General features: G+C 47.4%; 1 protein-coding gene across 2 annotated transcripts in view; it reads left to right on the forward strand.

Moving 5' to 3' along the window:
• Positions 1 to 21,615, forward strand: part of ZFHX3 (zinc finger homeobox 3) — a 249,272-nt gene that overhangs the window by 147,985 nt on the left and 79,672 nt on the right. For both annotated transcript variants that reach the window (XM_061138860.1, XM_061138859.1), the window contains exon 3: positions 1,757 to 1,988. In XM_061138860.1, coding sequence (XP_060994843.1) covers positions 1,757 to 1,988 — 232 coding nt within the window. The remainder of the gene's footprint in view (positions 1 to 1,756; positions 1,989 to 21,615) is intronic.

Raw genomic sequence — 21,615 nt, forward strand, 5'->3', positions numbered from 1 at the left:
AGTAAATGTCATGTAGCCAGTTTACATTGACGAGGGCCTGCGCCCCCTCCCCTTCTTCAGCCATCTGTTGGTGCATTCATATTTCCTCTTTCAGTAAGGTTCAGACCTGCTTCTGGGATGTTCACACTTTTTCCATGAACATAGGATGTGTGCATGTGAATACATGAGCCTCAAAGCTGTGTCATCCAGTAGGAACAACTGGGCCACTCTTGTTAGTATTGAGCAGAGTGCAGGGCATTGACTTCTGTGCTTCCTGAGTGTCTCACAGATAATCAGGACAGGACAGAGGTCCAAGCAGGACCAGAGATGGTTACCAGGCATGGGTGTCAAATAGAACAAGTGTGGTCAGAAAGGAGAGGAGCAGCACAGAGCAGTCCCAAGGTTTTATTGTGGTTCCTTGGGCCAGGCTCGGGGGACTGGAGGTGGGAGTGAAGGCGAGGAGAAAGAAGGAAGGACAGGTGGTAACATGAGCCCATAAAATACATGATCTCAATTTCCTCCTCCAGGAGGATACTGGGGGCGGATGCTGCCAGGTTCTAGTTCTCTTTCTCCCATTAACTAGCTGTGTTACCTTGAGTCAACCACTTAAAACTTCTTGGGATTTTTTTTTTTCCTGCTTTATGTGTACCCACTAGAAAAATTTCCTCTTCCCCTAAAATGAGTCATTTGAAACGAAGGAGGTGGCCTTTCTATACCAGGAGCATGTCAGTTCTCTAATTCTTAATAGAAAGGGTCCGTAGCTTTCCATGTGTTCCCACAGGGACCCCAAAGGATGTGAATATTGTGCTTGGATACAAGTCTTCTTCAAGATGCAGAAGTCTGGGTTCTGCTAACTCCATGGCCTCCATTGGTTTGTGTACCATACTTTATCCCTGTCGTGTCTGCTTCCTGCCGACTCCTGGGCTTCCATGTTCTGGAATCAAAGTTCTGTATCGACACAAACACAACCCAGAGTGTAATTTTGACCGTCTGAGCACTAAGTCAAATGACCTTGAGATGTTGAGAGAGAACTGGTCTGGACAAATTTATTTTTCTTTTCTTTCTAATTTAGGGGAAAACCTAATTTCAGGTTCTCCTAATAAACTAGTTCTAAATACAAAAGCTTGAATCATCTTTCTTGTGAAATAGCCACACAGCAACTTTGGTGCTTCGTTACTGACCTAAGATTCTGTGCAGGTAAGGTGACCACCCTGTAGACCATCCCCTAAAACAGGCGCTCGTCACTTTTTCCATGAAGAGCCAGATAATGAGATTTTAGGCTTCACAGGCCGCATAATCTCTGTTGCAACTGTTGAACTCCATCCGGTGTTCAGAAGGCATCCATCGACGATGCACAAACCAACACATTTTGTGGCTGTGTTCCACTGAGACCCTATTTATAGAACCAGGCAGCAGGGTGCGCTTGGCCTGTGGCCATAGCTTGCCGACCCCAGTTCCACATAGAGCAGACACTTTGGAGATAAGCAGAAAGAGTGAACCTCTGATTATCGTGCCAGGAAGCCCAGTTTTACACTGGGAGGGTCGGATCCATTGGCATTTTCAGCACTCTGACACCCCTGGGGGAGGGAGGAACGAGAGTCACCTTGCTCCCTGTCCTCATCAAGCTGCTGGGGGAAGGGCCCCCTGGGAAAACCGAGTCACCCCGGAAAGGGGTTGTCGGGCGGCCGGCAGGGCGGGCGGGCAGGCGGGCGGGCTCCCGGCGGGGCTGGGCTCGGCGCGGCTGACCAGGGCACGTCCCTCTCTCTCACCCTCGCAGCACCTGCAGCAGCACGAGAGCGGCGTGGAGGGCGAGAGCTGCTTCTACCACTGCGTCCTGTGCAGCTACTCCACCAAGGCCAAGCTCAACCTCATCCAGCACGTGCGCTCCATGAAGCACCAGCGCAGCGAGAGCCTGCGCAAGCTGCAGCGGCTGCAGAAGGGCCTCCCCGAGGAGGACGAGGACCTGGGGCAGATCTTCACCATCCGCAGGTGCCCCTCCACCGACCCCGGTGAGTGTGACCGCTGGGCGTGGGGGACGCGCCGGGACTGTCACTTTCCTCCTACTTTTAAGTGTTTTTAGAGGAACTTAGCACCGCTTTTCTTTGCACATCACGAGCCCCTGCCCAGTGAGCAAGCCAACAGACCGTGTGTCGTCCCCTCTTCCCAGGTGTGTCCAGCGTGCATTCTAGATCCCGTCTTTGGGTTCAGATCGACATAAAGAAAATGCTAAAGTATGTCTTGCTCAGAATTGAGATTGGGCAGTTTGTGGCCTCGAGTCTGGTCTGTAAGAATGAACTTCAGAGATGATCGAAGCAGCTAGTGCTTGTTAAAAACATCGTGACTATATCCGAGTGCCCCGGCTATTCCTGGCTCAGAACTGCCCCTTCCTTCACAGAGAGCATGGGGACCTTGGTGTAGCCCTTGCCCCGTGTCTGCTTCCCACCTGTCCTCTAGCCTGCAGTCCTTTCTCCTGTCTTCCCCATGTGACTTACTCCCATGGGAACCTCATACAGTAGACTGTCCCCTCTCTCTTACTTTTTCCAGCCTCCTACTCCCTTTCTCTCCACTTGGGAGCATAGGACAGTCGCCTGTCTTTTTAAAAACCATACAGCAAAAGCTCTCCCTTAATCCTGGGCCCCATTGTCTGTCTACAACAGAATCTTCAGATTCTTGAAAGAACATTCTGTGTTGGTCCATCTCTAGTTCACACGTCAGCCTATCAGAGCCTGTTTCCTCTCGTCATCAAACCGTGCTTGACAAGGAACCTTTGACCCTGGATGCACCCAGCCCAGTGGCTACGTGCTGGGCTTCTTTCTTGGTCTTTGAGATTGCTGCCCAGTGCCTTCTGGAAGTGCCCTTCCCTGGCCGTGTTTCTGTCTTGTTCTTTGGTGGCTCCAGACTGTCCTTCACACCCCTCCCAGGCTCGTGGTCCTCGGTCTGCCCCACAGGCCAGCATCGCCAGGCACTAGGCCTGGCCCTTGGCTCCCAGCCTCTTAAAACTTTGCTCTCCTGCTGTTGGCACATGCCCTTTGGGCAGCTCCCTGGGTTTTTCACTGGGGCCACCTCACAGGCCCCGGTTCACGACTTCTCCCGCAGACAAACCCCTTTGCTCATTCTGATGGCGTGTTGCCATACGACCTGGCCAGGCTGCAGACTCGGGCGGTCTCTCCGTTGCCTGCAGCACCCTGTCAGCCATTGAGCTGTCATGGATGTGTGGGGTTTTAATCCTAATGTTATCAGATTGCATGTTTTTACAGTTTTTAAAGGCAAAAAGTTATATAAACCTTACTGTGAAAAATGGCATGGCCCTCCCCAGTGCCATTCCCCAGAGAACTGGCTTTCAAGTTTAATTGTTCCTTTTGCCATGTTTCTTAACATGCCTCTACTATTGTTGCTTGAAATTTTTTTTTTTTTGGCTAAGTGTTAGACATTACCTATTGGCTTTCTACACTGGAAGATGAGGATTTTACTAGTATGCCGTTCTGCAAGCCCACACACTGAAACCTACTCACACACACCCCATCCACAAACTCACATTCCCACCCCACCCCCACTCCGTACACACCCTCTTGCACACAGACTCGGTACCCACACACCCCAGCCCCTCAATACATTCTGTCTTCCCCTCTGATCTGTCTTCCATTATGATTAAATAATAATTTGGGGGCATATTAATATTCAGTATTTTCATTATTCTGACTCTATAAATATTAATCACAGCTGAGCCATGTGGAGTTTTATAATTTCATTTACCTTCTTGTACAACTTTTTGTTTTCTCTGGTTTTCTAGGTACCTATGATTAATTCATGGCTAACCCTCTGCCAGAGTAGACGTTTTCTCCGCTCTGAAGGCTCTGCTACATCACTTTATCTGTTAGCTTCGTTCCCTACTGGAGGCATCGCTCCAGAGCCCCCACGGACCTCTCTGCCCACAGCTTCTGTGTCCATCACCCAGCTGCCTCTCTTCCCCCTTTTTCTGTATAGCTGGAGCTAGATTCCTCAACGATGGGATATACCAGAATTCGAGAATGCTTCCTCTCTGCTTGAGTAGAATAATCACAGAGGAGGGGCCAGTCCTCCTAGCAGTCAGTATGAATTGTTGCTTTGGGAAAGTCCTGCGTGGGGATCAGGGTGATTTTTGTCACCCCCAGGTCACTGCAAGATGGACTGTGCCTTCCCGCGTGTATCATGGATGCCTGTTTTGTTTAAAGTTCATTCTCCACCTCTGGGGCTTGTGTTTCATGTCCAACCCCCTGGTTCTGCCCTGGGATGGGGCCCAGCACCCACAGACACGCCAGGGCCCCAAGACTGGGACCATTGTGCCATCCGGCTGTGGGGGTCCCTGCTCCCCACGAGCGCATTTTGGCCCATCTGTTCCGCTACTGTCTTTATTCTGCTATGTCATTTCATGGGGTTCTTCTTCCTCTACCAATATACTCAGACCTATTTATTTCAGGGTTTAATTTTTTTTTAACCAGCTTTGCATACGTCATTGTTTTAATCTTCCACTAAAAGCTGGTCCCTTTTGCCCCCTCAATTCTTTCTTTCACTCTGCTCAGAATTCCCTTTTTATTAATGAGGTGCCCCAAACTAAATAGTGTACAGCTGCCATTTCACCCGGGGTCTATGAGCTGGAACAAACAGTTCCCTGTTTTATAATGTAATACTTCTATTTATGCAGTCGCTGTGGAATTGCGTCCTTACACCATTGCCTTCTGGGTTTCTCTCATTTAATGCGTATTAGTGTTTTTTTTCTTTTCCCTCTCCGAAGTGTATGAGCAACTTTCATCTAGATGATAGACTTCCTTTCTGTATTTCAGAATCCTTTTGTATTGTCTTCGGCCTGGAGTCATGTTTTCACTCTCCACCCACCTCCCTCCCCACCCTGCACCGCCCCTCCACCCATATGCTGTAGCTCAGTGTATACTCTTGAGTAATGACAAAGGCATAAGTTACTAGGTAATGTTCGTATTAACATGAACAGTAACTCGGTTCTGTTTTAGAAACTCCTTCAAGAAAACTCATCTTAAAGCATATCCTCCTCCCTCGCACCGGGAATGGACTCTTATAAACTTCTTGGAAGAATGTCTTCAAGAGAAGGGCCACATGGGCCTGGTAGAATTAAGGCACTGAAAGTCATCATCTTCTGGTTTTGTAAACACAGACTTCATAAAACAGGTGTCCCTTGCTCCGCCACGCTCAGAGACACTGCATCATCCTTTTATAGATGGAAGGTTCGTGGCTGCCCCGCTTCGAGCAAGTCTGTGGGTATCATTTTTCCATCAGCATTTGCTCTCTTTGCATCTCTGTCACGTCTTGGTAATTCTCACAGTATTTCAAGCCCTCCACCAGCAAAAAATATTTCGACGCCTTGAAGGCTAAGATGATGATCAACATTTTTTAAGCACTGAATTTTTAATCAAGATATTAGTTTTTTATTTGTTTTTATTAATATATTTAAGATACTTTATTTTTTTCCCCTGATCTTAATAGACTACCATATAGTATAAATACAACTTTTATATGCACTGGGAAACCACAAAATTACGTGACTTACTTTGTTGCCATACTTGATTTATCACAACATCTGTGAGGTGTGCCTGTAATTCCCACTTCTCTCCTCTGAAACATAAAGGTTGGGGCACTGATCCTCAGCGGGCAAGGTCGTCCATGTGCTGTGAGGAGGCCTCAGGGCGTCTTTAGGCACCCATCGGTAGCCCTGCGTTCTGACTCTCAGCCACGTATAAACAGTGGTTCTGTCTAGGGTTTTCATTCCTGGCATTCCGTCATCACCTGGTTAAAAGATGGTGTTCTCTCTCCTTTCCTTTGCTCCTGTCTTGTCCACACACCAGAGAGATTTACACAAAAGCCACCGGAAATAACGTCCTTGCCTTCCCTGAGCCCAGGGCCTCAGAGCTCAGCCTCCTGTCACCTTCTGCAGTGGCAGGGCTTCTCTTGCCAAGGCTGATGGAGTGGACTCTCCCATGATTTCTTCCCTGGGGGTGACAGAAATACCACTTATTCAAACCTTACTTGTTAGCTTAGTCCCACATGTCTTCCAGTCAGTCAGGTTCACCAGGTGGTCCGCCAACCCACGTGGAAGTGCAGAGAAGGAGAAATTGCGAAGGTCTCCTCTGCCTTCAGAACTTTGTGGCAGTGGCCGAGAGTCACACCCACCACTGGCTCCCTAAGCCCCTCATGACCAGCCTTGAAGCATCGAGGTCCTGCCCTGCTCCACCGAAGGGCTGAGTCTTGGTTGTTGACCACATGCTAATACCTAGTGCACCCTCCTGGACACAGTCCTGCTTGTGGTCAAGCGTCACCCTTACTTACATCAGTGAGTCATATAGTATATTGGTTTTTTTTTTTTTAACAAGTGCAATGGTCTTTGTGGTTATGCTTGCCACCCTCACCTCTGTGCTAGAAACACAGACACACACAGACACACACACACAGCCTTCCCATTTAAAAAAGAATGTCTTGGAAATGTACATCTCACAGAAAAGAAGGTAACCAAACTACCGAGATTTGTGCCTTCCCAACATTTTTTGTGTGTGACCTGGTCTTTTGATTTTGGCTTGAGTGTGTTTTCTGCAGGACCAAGTATTCTCTTGACTGTGTTGGGATTTGGCCTTCCTGTTTCATTCCCACCCCTTCCCACATGCACACAGATAAAGGTAGACAAAGCTCTTTACTGCGGCGACACCTGGGTTACATCTCCCAGTGGTTGGCTTCGGCTCTTTGCTTCCGCTTAGTTGACCAGAAGCCCTTGGAAGATGGAAAGCACCCGTAGGTGGATCATGTGTAGGATCAGCTTCCCTGTTTGCTTATTAAAAAGGCATTTCTGGCTCCCTGGTGAAACTGTAGTTAATTTCACTCTATCAGTGCCCTGGGCTTCCAGAAGACAAGAGGCACTTTGTGTTTGTGCCCTCAGCCTTCCTCTGTTTTCCTCCTTCTGTTTCTCTTACCCTCCCCTTAACTACTTCTCACACGGGGACATAGCCCTCCAAACATTGCACAGAAGTAATGATCTGACTCTGCATGGAGCACCTACTCTGGGCAAGACTTTGAGTTGGGGGCACGGCTAAGGCCGTCTCTCAGCTCTTGGTGTGGATACGTTGGTCTAGACGCCGGCACAGGTGTTCAGGGCAACCGGATGATGGCTCAGCTTACGGATGGCGCGCTCATTCAGAATTTAGGGGAGTATTTTGCCTGGAGCAGAAGACGGCAGCCTCCTTCACTGACACGTCTTTGGCGCTCAAGGTAGTGAATTCCTGGGGTCAGGGAGCCGGCCAAGTGACGATGTAGTTTAGACGACAGCCTTTACTCAAACACTCACCGGCTTCACTTGATGGATGAGTTTTTTGAAGCAAGTTCCGGGGAGTTCTACTTAACTTGTACAGTTTAAGAGAATAATAAAATGCACTGTTTTCTAGTTCGTCATTTGTTTTTGTTTTGATCTTTTAAAACTGGCATAAAGCTGCCCTCTGAATATTAAGTGCTTTTTTTTTTTTTGGTAAATAGCTAAATTATATGCAATTTCAGTGTAATTTTTCTTATAACATTAAAATATATTGTGACCAGTTCTGCAGTTCTAAAGTATTATTTTCGTAAAACCAGCAGTTTTTTCTCTTTCCTTTTTCCTTTTGACTATATGTCTTGTCCATGAGGCTTGGGGAAGCATAGGGATAAAGTAATGCTGACCAGAAAAGTTAAATGTGTTAAGGGCATCAAAACAAATTGGGGTGACTGAAAATTTGAGCACTTATGGAAGAATAGAGAAAGCATGACTTTATCTGTTTTAAATCCATTTCCTGATAAGGGACTAGTGGGGTGAGAATTATGAATTTCAGGGTGCTTTTTTAGAAAACTGCTTTTCAATGCAAGGCTAAAGAGACTTCGTTATATATTGACATGAAAAGAGAATATAATATTGTTGAATGAAAAATGGAGTTTGCCAAATACTGTATACTTTGATTCTTTTTTTTTTCCCCTAAAGCTTTTAAAATAGCCATTCAAAGCAAAATTTGTAATTGGCATTTCTGACTGCTTCATGGGTGGGATCTGTTTATATGGAATCTAATAGAGTGCCAGGCACATGGCAAGAGCTCAAATAGTGGACAAGCTCTTTGACAGAGATATTAGCAAAATTACTCACAGGATACCAAGGGGTGAATCTTACTTGTCTTTTGTTCATGGAGACAGTTTTCCTTTTGTCAGTGTAAAGCACATGTAGTTTGATTACCGTCTGATTCGCTTGCATTTTGCATCCACATGAAGAGGACAGGAGTACTTCTTAGGCTGTCTACAGTCTTGTTTTTTTGTTGGAACAGAGTTCCTGATTTGCCTTAATTAGTCCTCTAACAATCTACAAAGGTCAGCGCCAATTGCCTGTTCATTTACATTTGTAATTGTGATGGCTTCTGATTACATATTCCTTGTCTTAGTCCTTCCTCTAAGTATACGCTAGTGTGTCTGCTCCTCCTGTCACACGTGTGTGTGCACACACGTGTGCATGCATATGCTCGCATAGATGAAGTGCACACACACCACACTCATCCCCACACACCCACCCCTGCCCCCGACCAGTGTGGAAGCTAAGGGTCCACCTCTTCATACAAGACGGCTTTGTAGTGATAGCACCGCCTTCCCCGCAATGTCAGAGTCTGTTATGAAGAAGCATCTTGGAGAGGCTGTTGCTTCTAAGTTAGGAATGTCCTGAAGCCAGAGTCAGGGCAATTACACGGATACCAGGCAAGACCTCGGAGAGCCATTATCCAGGAGCTTTTTTGACTGGAGTCATTGTTGTTCAGTCACTAAGATGTGTCCCACTCCTTGCAGCCCCATGGACTGCAGCATGCCAGTCTTCCCCCTCCTTCATCATCTCCCTAAGTTTGCTCAAACCCATGTCCATTGAGTCGGTGATGCCATCCAACCATCTCATCCTCTGTTGTCCCCTTATCCTCCTGCCCTCAGTCTTTCCCAGCATCAGGGTCTTTTCTAACGAGTCAGCTCTTTGCATCCAGTGGCCAAAGTATTGGAGCTTCAGCTTCAACTTCAGTCCTTCCAATGAAAATTCCCACTGAGCTTGTTTCCTCTCTGTCTTCTTCAGAAGAGATAAGCATATGCGCCAAGACATCCCACCTTTTAGAAATGATCTGAGATCTGGCTGCAGTAGCCTGAATTACAGTGATGATCATTCATTTGCCCATTTGTATTCTGTATCCACCATTTAGCAGCTGCTTTATTTTTATGGGAGGTTCGAAGCTGTCAGGGTTTGGGGTTTTATTTCAGTGTCTGGCACTGGAGTATATGTTCCCCTATATCGTATACTGGGCTGTATGTCTGACTATACATTGCCTGCCTGGTTAGCCCTTGTTTGGGGTCCTTATTTGGGGACTTAAGTCCTCATTTGGGGACTCGAGCTGTCTTGCATGCTGTCCCCTCAGTAGGTAGTGGTGGGTTCCCTCACGGCCACCCTACACTGCCCACTCTGAGAGGTGCTAACACTGCAGCTGCTCCCTTCCAGAGAGGGTGATACCAAGTGGCCCAGCAAAATGTAGATGAACGTAAAAATGAGAGACCATGAGTCCTTTTGGTGGGCATTGAGGGTGAGCATTAGGAGTCTCCTGTTTAGGGCTGTGAGCATGCCAGAGAGCTCAGAAACACAGGGATCCCCTCGGGAGACAGAAAATGTCATGTCCCACCAGGTGTTATGTCAGGGAAACCTTTGTGGGGGGTCCCCTCTGAAAGGGGGGTCCAAGGAGCTTGAACGAGGGAAACATGTCCCTCAGGCGAGCATGGGAGCCAGCCAGCGGGTTGGGGTTGGAGTGTGTACCTGGGTGGGTTGGGGATGGCTGTGGTGCTCATCACCTACTGTCCCCCATCTCATGGGCACGTCTTCGTTCCAGCCTCTTCCCTTCACACCATCCCGTGCTGCTCAAATGTACTCTTTCAAGAGAAACAATTGAGTTGAACTTGTTATGCTTTCAGAAATGCCCGAAGAATCCGTTTCTTGGGCCACTTACACTCTATATTAATAAACTTGCTCCTGACCTTGGTAGGGGGCCAGGGAGGAAAGTGGAGCATGCATTGGTCTCTCTGCTCACAGAAATAGCTCAAAGCCTTCTTCTCAGAGTCACAGATGTTAAGGAACCCCCTTCAAACTGTGACCCAATTAGGAGAATTATAGTCCTGCATGATTTTTTTTTTCCCCCAAACACTGACTAGCAGTGGGAAGTTTTCTGACCACCCACATCAGAGTAGGCGGGGTCCAGAGCCTCCTGGTTCTGGGGTTTCTTGACCCTCTGAGAGCGATCAAGGGAGCATCTCCAGGTTCTCTGCCTGCTCCGCGCGATAGTCACGAGCCCCCTGTGACTGTTTAAGTTTAAATTAATTTAAGTTCAGTAAAAATTTAAAATCCAGTCTCTCCGTCATACCAGCCAGATTTCAAGTGCTTCTTAGTCACATGTGGTTCACAGCTGCCTTGGTGGAGGGAACAGATTTATCGAGCAATTCGGGAGGTTCTAATGGACAGTGCTGGGCAGCCGTGGGGCACACGATACACTTGTCCTGGCGCTGGGCTCCTCACTGGGATCCCGCTGGCCCAGCCCGGATATGAGCCGCACTTTCCATAAAATTCTTTGACTTCTGTTTTAAAGAAATGGGTATGGTGCCCAGTCGCCTCCTGCTTTCCGTCAGGCTGAGTAAGGTGTATTCTTTTGTGCTTTCCCATCTCTGTTTCTGCTATTTCCCCCCCGCTCCTTGATTTTTCTCCATATGAGAGAAACATGTTTTCAAATAGGCATTTACTTTTGGTTTCGCCACTTAAGCCTAATCCATTAGCAGTTTTGAGGGAGTTGGAAAGGACTATGTCAAGATGTAGCCTTCAGAGTGGATGTTAAAGGGCTTTTTATAGTTTTACACTTCCAAATTATCTTGAGACCTTTTGTGTATTTGTTAATAAAAAAGAGCAATTTACCACTTTTAAAAGATACTTGACTTCTGCTGTAATCAGAATATTAAAGGTTGGATAGTATGTGATTTTTCTTGAAACAAGCCTGTCTGTTGTCTTCACTCAGTTTTATCCAGATCTGTCGTCATCTCATGAAGACAGAAAGAGAATCTATGTGCTTCCCTTTCACCATTTTGCTTGGTTTAGAATCCTCTCCTTGGGTCAGACTTTTTCCTTTCAGACTGCCTGAGTTTGCTTAGAGCTGCCATAACGAAAAGCCACAGGCCGAGTGCCTTAAACAACCCAAGTTCATTTTCCTGCAGGTCTAGAGGCTGGAAGTCCAAGATCAAGGTGTTGGGAAGTTTCATTTCTCCTGAGGCCGCTCTCCTTTGCATACAGAGGGCTGTCTTCTCTTCTCACAGCCTTCACTCTGCTCTCAGGCCTGTCTCTCTCTCTCTGTCGTAATCCCCCTTCTTATAAGGACACCAGCCAGGGTGCCCTAATCCATTCTAACACTCATCTTTAACTTAATCACCATCTTAAAGGCCCTTTCTCCAGATAACAGCCGCATCTGAGGTTCTGGGGGGTGAGAGCTTCAATGTATGAGTTTGGGGAACACATTTCAGGCCATAACCACCCACTGCCTGACATCCGAGTTCGGTGTCTTGTTCCTTTTTGGATGTGGAGGAGGGCAGGAGGCAGAGGTGGAGGGCGACGGGGAGACCCCGGACCTTCCTGCCGCGTGGTCAGTGCCTGCCGGTCCCTCCGTAGCTTCCTCCTCCTAGATCTCGGTCCTAGGTGCGGGCCTTGGTCTGTGAAGAAGCAGAGCAAGCTTCCTGGCAGGGGGCTCTGGAGGAAGTGCCCCCTGGTTAGATCAGAAAAGAGGTCAGAGCGCTGTGCCCGCTGAGCTCATCAGACAGGGAGCAGCGCTCTGCTTGGTCGGTCCTAACACAGCCTCCGTTCAGACCTTCCATTGATGAGTCCCAAGGGCACAGCCAGCCCGTGGAGGGACATTCTCGTGCCTATGAAACTTGGCGACTTACGCCTCAGGACAGCGTGCCCTGCTGTACGCCAGGGGAGAGCGGCCTCAGGAGAAACGAAACCTGCCAACACCTTGATCTTGGACTTCCAGCCTCTAGAACTGTGGGAGAGTGAACTTGGGTTGTTCAAGGCACTCGGCCTGTGGCTTTTCATTACGGCAGCTCTCCAGTACGCTGTCACGTATGAGGCTCATGTGCGAGGATTTACACAAGGAGCCTCTCCTCTCTGTTACCCACTGGCACTTTTAAGGACAAGCACAACCCCCTTGCGGATTTGTGGATGGTGTTTAGTGGTCCTGTTTTTGTTTGTTTGGGGGTGATTTTTTTGCTCTGGTTAAAGTAAATGCCACCCCCCTTGTCACCGTCTGACCTGCTTTGGTAGAGAATTCCACATCATGTCTATTGGTTGAGCGTCCATCTAGAGGATCCCAGTTGCCACGAGTACTGAAGGATTCTGACTCCCTGGTTTTGCTATGTCTGTGTTGAGTCCTCGAGACCTGACATTCTAGAAGGGCCCTGGTGTATAAGCCTTCACCCTTCTCATTAGGGCACACCCCTCACGTGTGTCCCTAGGGCAGGTCTGTCCTCACCCCCCAACCCTCATCTTTCCCAGATGCGAGCCCAGGATATAGGCTTCACAGCTGACCTCCCAAAGGGCCTTCTTCTGTGAGAGTGTAAAGCAAGGGCATGTTCATGGCTTCTCAGCCATCATAGGTCTCAAGTCTCCAGGTTCCCAGATGGTCTGCTTGTTGTAACACGTGGCGGCCATACCAGACGGTGCAGACGGAGGGCATCTCTCTCGCTGCAGGAAGTCCTCGTGGGCTCTGCTGCTCTCTGTCAAGGCTCTTCCTGCAGTGTCTTGCCTTCTTGCTGGGGGCTGACAAACTCATCCAAGGAACCAGCAGCTCTTTGCCCCAGGGACAGGGTTCTTCATGTCCAGAAAGGACTGTGTTGCACTGCCAGATCTTCTCAGGGTAGAACCAGGAAACATGTAAGGTGGGGCACGAAGGGGCGGCAGTCATTTGTGACTCTCCAGCCTGCCGAGTGCAAACCTCGGTCTTCTCTGAGAACTGGCAGTGATTTAAGTGGTTTTCCTAATATTCAAAACCCTTTGATGATTTTCCTGTTCAAGTCAATCCCAGTGGCACTGGAAACCCCACAGTGTGGAAGGGCAGCCCTGCTCTGGGGGGCCGGGGCTTGGGGGTCTGTGCTGGAGTGACTCCTGGCCTGTGAGACTCGGGATGAGACTGTGGCCTGGTCATAGGCCGTGTACGCCTGTGTCCACCCCAAAGTTTTCATGCTAATTTTGTAGTAGACACGAGTCTTCAATTGTTAACAAAACTGGCAAAAAATTCAAAACTCTGTAGGCAATTAAATTCAGAGCAAAATAAAAATTGGGGCTGATTTTGGAGTTCAGGAGGGAGAGCAGGGCTCACGAGGGGGGCACGTACTGAAGAGTTTGCAAATGAAGAGGCAGAGAAGGGGCCCAAGTCGGGGAAAGATGGACTTGACTTTCCCTGCCTCTTTTAGACGAGAACCGCGGCTGGGGAAAGAGTGACTGGTTGAGTCCAGGCGTGGAGTTCTTTAGCCCTGCAGACATGGAGTGTCCTGAGTGTGGCCCATGGTGCTCTGGGAACGCTGCCAGCAGGCAGTGAACACAAAGTCTGGACTCTTCCCTCCAGTGAGGGGGAGACAGACGCCAGATAAACAAACAGAGGATGTCAGGTGTGCATATAAATACAGAGCCAGGCAGGGCAGGGCAAGATGGGTCAGTCGTCTTACATAAGGTGCTCCGAGAAGTCTCCCCGGGGAGGTGACATTGGAGCTGAGCAGAGCGGCCCTGGCAGAGGGCCCAGCGGGTGCACAACCCCTTGGCCAGTTGGAGGGGCAGCGGGAAGGCGGGCAGGGGGTGCTGTGGATGCTGGCAGGCTGCAGGGGAGGGGGAATCGGATTTTGCTCCCATCAGGATGGGAAGGTCGAAGCAGGGGAGTGACAGTGTGACTTGCACTGTTGAGGCTTCCATGGGAACTTGACCTGCACGACCCCTGTCGCACAGGGGTGACTGGTCCCTCTCCCCATCGCCCCCAGGAAAAGGAGCCCCTCAGGCCGGGAGGGGAGAGCCACCGCAGGGTGCAGTGTGTGCAGGGTCCTCGTGAGCGGGGATGAACGCGAGGAGAACAGACTTGCCGAGCTTGCCCTGCTTAGAAGCCACTTTCTGGGATCAGTGGCATTCTTTGGAGCTCTCTGGTTTAGCCCAGGGGTCAGTGGTTTTCTCATAAAACAATCTGTTTCTGGTGACTCATGACGCAAGTGCGAAGCGCAGGACAGACTTGGGTCCTTTAGACTTGAGAATGTGTTGTCTCTGCTACAGCGTAAACAACTGGAAGCTGGCTCTGCTTGGGGTGTGTGTCAGGCTGACTGTAGCGAAGTAAGAACCACTCTCTCCTCCTTCCCTCCACCTGCCGATGGGCGATTCCACATTTCACGCAGAGCCTTGGTATGTCAGAGGGCGATGCGTTTTTCCTGGACTGGAATTCCGTTCCACTACATAGTATCATAATGCAGAAAGTGCTCGGTTCCCAGGCACCTGTGTTCTCTTGGCGTCCCAGATGCTGCATGTCAGAGGTCATTATCCCGTTCTGGGAGAGCCAAAGACCTTGCTCTGACTTGTATGTCTGGCCAGCCTTTGACAGACAGGCCTGGTCTATTTCTGCACCCGTTTTCCCCTCCATAGGCATGTGCCCAGACCCCAGGCAGATCTGAAGACGTCCTCAGAACACATAAGACCAGGGAGATTTGTACCCCACTGGTCTGTTTTCTCTGGGCTTTGTTGTAATCAGGAATGCAGACTGGGGTGTGTGTGTATTTCCAGTAGATGGTGTGCAGGCACACAGCCTTCCTTGAGTCAGAATTACACGGCTAATTGGGAAATGGTGCTTCTTTTTCAATAAAAAGGGGCCACGCCTCCCCCCTCAGGGTCCTAGTCTTTCTGGGATTGTCAGGCTCCCATGGAAAGGCCCCTGGAGGGAAGGACCTCGGTTATATATATCACGGGATATTTGGAAAGAATGTTTCAGCCACACCTGGCTGCCGTGTGTGAGGACAAATGTAATTTATTTTAAAAATTTGGCCACAGGCAGCCTTTTCTGTCTGTTTCTTTGGGGCGGGGGAATGAGTGGGGGATTGAAGAGAGGCAACAAAGTGATGGTTTGCATTTGTTTTCTTCCAGATTTGACTAGCCAGCAGAAGAGAGATTATCTCTAACGGATATGAAAGGTTTAATCATTTTAATTTTGTTTTTATTAAAGTTTATCATAACTTTTTCCCCCAATGTGCCCTGGTAGAACAGAAGGGAGAGAAGAGGAGGTAATATAAATATACACAAACCCCCAAGCACTTGGTTAATAAACTCTCTCGGGGCGGGCCTGTGTGGGGAGGAAGTGGCTGGCTGGCTGGGGACAAGTGCTGACCCGGGCATGCCGTGACAACCCTGAAAACGTGGTCGGCATCTCCTAAGCGTCCCAGCCCCTCTTCAGCAGATACTTGCCATGGGGAGCTCAAGGCTTTCATTAAGCAGAGAAAGAAAGCTTAATTCTTGTCTTATTCTATCATGATCCTCAAGTGGACTGGATCCCCAAGCCATTTCTAGCTATAAAGAAGCCTGAATTTGTAGAGAATAATAGAATTTGTTTCCATTAGATTCTTCTGCCCCTTATCATAACAATGAAAATATGTGAACCTGGATATCCTGAAGACTTACTTTAGGTCAGAATCCTTCAGATCTTATCTCTCTGTGTTTTATGGAACAGCAAAGTCGGGATAAAAATAGTCTTTCGTTTCAGGGTAGGAAAACTGTCCTATACATGATGGTGAAACGGAGCAGCTCGGATCCTAGATGAACAGGGTGTTGGCTCGTTTTCCGTTCAGGGCAGTAAAAATAAGCTTATGTCAGAGTCAGTTGTCTCAAATCACCTGGGTGTGGACTGGAGTCCCTGTGACCTCAGCACTGTCTTCTCTCTCCTCCATGGGTGGAAAACCCCATGGAGGCAGGGATGTTGCACGGCCTGAGAATGAGGAAATGGTGTTCATGCCTGTGTTCACGAGGCTGGAAGTCGTCCCTGCACACCTGAACGACTTTTTAAAGCAGCAGAATGAAAGCACTGTCATCTCGTTAGCTCACCTAACCTGGGATACGCACCAGTCCTGAAGTTCTGGGCCATGTTCAGGCTTTATAGCACTTTCTCTGCCATTATTATGGAAGGTGCTCGGTTCATCAGTAGAGAGGCAGCTTTTCTAGTGACGGCGGCGCCTCTAGTTCCTTGAATCAAGTAGAAACTGCAGAGAGGCGGCTTTATTTCAGCCGCTGTGTGAGTGAATGGCTGGGCCCCACACAGGCCATGTGGGCAGTCACGTGCTCCATACAGGTTCTCTTGGGGGCTTCTATGAGGAGCGTGGTGGGTGGAAGGCTTCCCAAAACAAGCCTCCCTTCTGAGAAAGAAACCCAGAGCGCAAAGGCCGTCCCAGGTTTGCAGGCCTCTGCCCTGCCCTTGCTGGTTCGCCCCATGTGAAAGAGAATGCCAGCAGCCCAGCGGCCTGGCGTTTTGGAATTCTTCTATGGGAGTTCCGTGAACTGGTAAGGGGCAGCTTTCCTGGTCACTGTCGACCAGGGCCGTGTGAACGGTACAAGTGCACAAATGTAGGCCCGTATCATTCCCTGAAGGCTCTTACCCCCCCGGCTAAGCTGCCCTCCAGGAGAGGGGAGACCCAGATATTCCCTCAGCTGCACTTTTGTCTCAGATTGAACTGAATGGCCGCAGAATTTCTGGTTTGTGTTTGAGGGCTTAATCTCATATTTTCAAAGCTTTGTATAGACTATGAAGATAGTAGAAGGTGGGGAAACAAAGAATACGTATATTCTTCTATCTCATAGCTTTAACCTGTGAGCCACAGAGCCACCCCAAAAGTGCCTTAAGCAAATTAGGGGTTCCATTTTCCCTCACATAAGCAGACTTGGGAGGAGGGTAGTCTAGTGCAGGAGTGAAGGCCCCGCAGGTCAGCAAGGACCCAGCTTCCTTCCGTCTTTCCTCTGAGCCATCCCCAGGGTCTCAAGGATGACCGCTCTCCATCTGTGCTCTGGGCGGGAGGAAACAGGAAAGCTCACTTGCTACCCGATTTGTCCCTTCCAGGAGCTTTCCCCAAGCACCCAGTTACTTCCACTTGCATCTCATTGGCTGGAATTTGGTCACATGACTCTCTCTGGACTCACAAGAGACTGGGAGATACTGATTTTAACTATAAGGGGGTGTTGCCGCCCCGAATAAAGTGAGTGCTCTGTTCACAAGAAAGAGCAGTTGTTAGGAAGGCAATTAGGAGCCTCTGCCACCCATCTTTTAAAAGATGAGGAAGGATTAAGTAAACTGTGTTATGAAAATGTAGTGGAGATCTGGGTGGCCATTAGGAATAATGTTCTTGATTAATATTTAAGGACATGGAAGAAAGCTCAATAGACAGGGAAGCAAGACCCAAAATCATATAATTGTCCTAGTTTCCTTTAAAGTATATATAAATATACTGAGATGTTATCACTGATTATGGGCAATTTTTACTTCCTTCACACTTTTTTGTATTTTCAAGATTTTCAACAATAGGCATTTATTTGCTTTTATGATCAGGGGGAAAAAGGCAAACTTTAAGTGTAAGGAATAGAGAACTTGGTAATTACTATCTCATGTATGAAATATACTTGATGGAAAAAATAAAATGAGTAATAAAGGGGAAAATCTATAAACCTGTAGTGATAATGGAATGATGATGAGTAACTGTAGTGCTATGGATTCATCAAGAACAAATCCCATCATACTAATAAGATAAAAGGAAATAATGTACATCAGTTCTCATTGCAAAGGGAAGTTGTATTGTGCAAATGCAAACTTATATTCTGGAGGCTGTAAATGTACTTCAGAGGCATCCGCCATTCTCTTCAAGCATGCTTTCAAGGTGACTTAGGCAGGGGCTGTTCTTTCCCCTATTTTACTCTGGAAATTTGGGTGGGGGGGTGTTGAGGTTTGTAGCTGTTGAAGCTCCAGTTCATTGTAAACACTATTTACTGTGGAAGAATATAACAGAATAAGAGAAATGACCCCTGCCTATCATATTTTGGGAGGATTTCACCCACCCACACACATGCAGGCGTACACACACACACACATATGCACATGATTAACACAGTTCAAGGTGGTCCGTGGTAATCACCAGATAGTGGGGCAGGACAATGAAGACCCTGGGCCTTCCAAAGTGTGAGGAATTCTTGGGTGAAATCACTGGGGCAGCTCCAAGGAGCAGGTGAACCTGATCGTGATAGCTGCAGGTAGAGTAAGATGCTTGGGGTTCTAGGCAAGTTCAGGAATTTGGTGAGGGCCAGGGAGCAGGCCGTTCAGCTGGAGAAAGAATCCTGGGCAAGGACCACAGGCTGTAGACCCATCTCCTTCCATTGATTGTATCTAGCTTCTTCCACTTGCCCCTGCCCCACACCAGTAGGCCCCTGTGAGAGGCAGATAGAATTGCGAGTATGAATATCATAGGTGTATTAAAAACAAATACATCAAGGACTTCCATGGCTGTCCAGTGGTTAAGACTCTGTGTTCCCAATACAGGGGACACAGGTTCCTTCCTGGGTCAGAGAACTGAGATCCCACATGCCACCTGGTGCTACCAAAAAAACAAAAATGAACAAATAAACAAAGAGATACATCAAAACTACTGTTTCTCCCAAAATCTCCTAATCAAATTCTGAGTCTAAAGAGAAATTCTTATATGTGTTGAATCCTGACTACAAGAAAGATAATATATTGATTTCTAGGCTGTTTGTGCTCGTGCTGGCAAGAGTTCTGTTTTTATCCAAGATTTTCATTGGTAACTTGAAAACAAATAGTAAATGAAATTTGCATACAATCTAAAATATTTATGCAATAACGTGTGTAATTGCCAATACTAAAGAATACAGAAAATATATCATTGGACTAGAGATGTTAAGAATCTTACTGCATTTTCTTTTCAATTTGTACTTTTTTTTTTTGGCCCATGGTTTTCCAGCAGTTAGTTGTGATGTTGGTGTTTTCATGAGAGGGGGTGAGCTTACCTCCTTCTACTTGTCTCTGCCTCTCAATTTGTACTTAAAAGTTTTTTTTTTTTTTGATATAATTTCAGACTTACAGAAAAGTAAAGATCAGAAAGAATTCCTGTATATCTTTACCCAGATTCCCCAAGTGTTAACATTTTAGCACATTTGGTTTATCCGTCTCTCTCCTTCTCACACACTCTCACTCTCTACATGCCTACTTGGGACGCATACACACAGATATTGTTATCTTTTCTGCCCATTTCAGAGTCAGTTTCAGACATGGTGCCACTTGATTGCTAAATATTAGTGTATTTTCCAAATGTATATTTGGAAATGTATATTAGTGTATATTTCCAAAGAACAAGGGCATTATCTTACATAACTGCAGAAAAGTTATCAAAATCAAAAAATTAACATCAATACAGAAGCACTAGGTAATCTGCAGGTTTTCTTCAAATTTTCCCAGTTATACTATTTATATGAAAAAAAAAAAAAAACTAACACAGATCACAAGTTGTATTTGGATGTCCAACTCTTTTTAAAAGAGTCCTGTAATCTAGGACAGTTTCTCCTTCTTTCCTTTGTCTTTTACAGACTCAACATATCTGGTGAGGACAGGTTAGTTAATTTGTAGCGTGCCCTTCAACTTGAGCGTGTCTAACGTTTCCTCATGATTCCAATCGGGCTTTGCATGTTGATAGAAGTTCCCCAGAAGTGATGTTGCTTTTCTTCTAGTACACTGTATCAGGAGGGACATGGTATTGATTTGTCTCTTTATTGGTGATGTCAACTTTGATCAGTTAGATGTGGTGACAAATACAGATTAGTTATGTTAGTGAAGAGTTAGTGGTTAACAGTGATTACTTATCCATTGTAAAATTACTATTTCCCCCTTTGTAACTAATGAGGATCTAGTGGAAGGATACACTGAGTATATTTAATAAGGAATTGAATTTTTAAATGGAATTATTTGGAAAAATATATAGCTAATAAAAATCAATAGGAAGAAATGTTTGGCAAAAAAGTAGTATAGTCATTAAAGTTGACTTTTAAAGCTTATAATTTTGGGGAGGGAGGTGGGAGGGGGGATCAGGATAGAGAACACATGTAAATCCATGGCTGATTCATGTCAGTGTATGGCAAAAACCACTACGATATTGTAAAGTAATTAGCCTCCAACTAATAAAAATAAGTGAAAGAAAAAACAAACATACAAACAACAACAATAAATTAAAAAAAATAAAGCTTATAGTTTATCAGTTTCTAGATGATGAAGTAATTCAATGATCCAGAATACTGAAGGAGTGAAAAGAATTCTCAGAAGTGTCACTTGATGGTGGAAGTGAATGAGAAACATTGAAAGTAACTAAAGAAGTGATCCTAGCGGAAGAAGGAAACGTAGCATTAGCTTGGCCAGGTCCTGAAGAGAAGTCTTAGGAATGTGGAAGTTGGTCTATGACAAATCTTAATTCAATTCTAATTCCATTTTTTAAGGAAAACGAGCACCTCTTGATCTCATGAGTGTGCTCGGAAGTAAGTGGGCCCCTGGTCTGGGGGTGCCCGTCAGGACAGGGTCAGTAGACGCGTGCGGAGCGCGGAAGGGAAGGGGGGCTTCTGTGTGCACCTGCCGCTCGGTGTTTCCGCTTCCCTCTGCTCCACAATGCTTTAATGGGAGCCTGGGAAGGGCACTGATGAGCATTCACTTCCTCTCAGCTAAGCCTGAGAAAGTCCTCGGTCCTGGTGTCCTGCTGTCCATCTCCTCTCTCTGAGGGGCGCGGGGGAGAAGGCCCTTCTGTGCCCTGGGGTGGCTTGAAAGCACAGCCCCCCTTCACCTCCCACTCTTTCCTCTGATGGGCTCTGGTGGAACCACAGCCTCCTCTTTTTCCTTCTTCATGTTATCAAACTGCGGTTAGCGTTTCCTCCTGTCCACTGTTAGAATCCCTGCCCCACTCTTACCTGTCTTCCTTTCCAGAGGTGATTATTCCTTCTCTCATCTTCAAGGCTGCACAAACAGTAGGGCCCTGCCTCCCAACCCCTTAAACGAACAGAGATCAGGTGAGCCTTCAGTGGAACAAGGAGATGGAGAAGCCAAACACGACGTGCTCTGTGCCCAAGGTGGCTCACTGTCTGACAGAAAAAGATTCTTAAAAAGATCAGTGCCGTGGACCCGGAACTCTGCTGATAATGTAAAGGGCGTGGGGATGTTCTCCATGGCCCTACCTTGAATGTGAGCAGATGGAGAAGGCGGAAGTAATCCCTCAGTGGGACCAGCATGAGCCGAGTTCTCCACGAGAAAGGGAGCTCAGACTTCCCTCTAGGGGAACCGGGAGCCATGAAATGCTTAGCAGAGTCACGTGACCTCACCCTCTTTTAGGCAAGTAATACTGGCTCCTGGGTGGAAGATGGAAGGGTTTGAAAGCGAAACTCATGTGCCGTGACAGATGAGGATCTGAGCTAGTGGAAGCAGGGAGTGTGGGTGGTGTCCCGAGTGAATGCTCAGTGCTGTTGAGGTGGTTCCATCT

The sequence above is a fragment of the Dama dama genome, chromosome 4, assembly GCF_033118175.1.
Source record: "Dama dama isolate Ldn47 chromosome 4, ASM3311817v1, whole genome shotgun sequence".
Taxonomy (NCBI): Eukaryota; Metazoa; Chordata; class Mammalia; order Artiodactyla; family Cervidae; genus Dama; species Dama dama.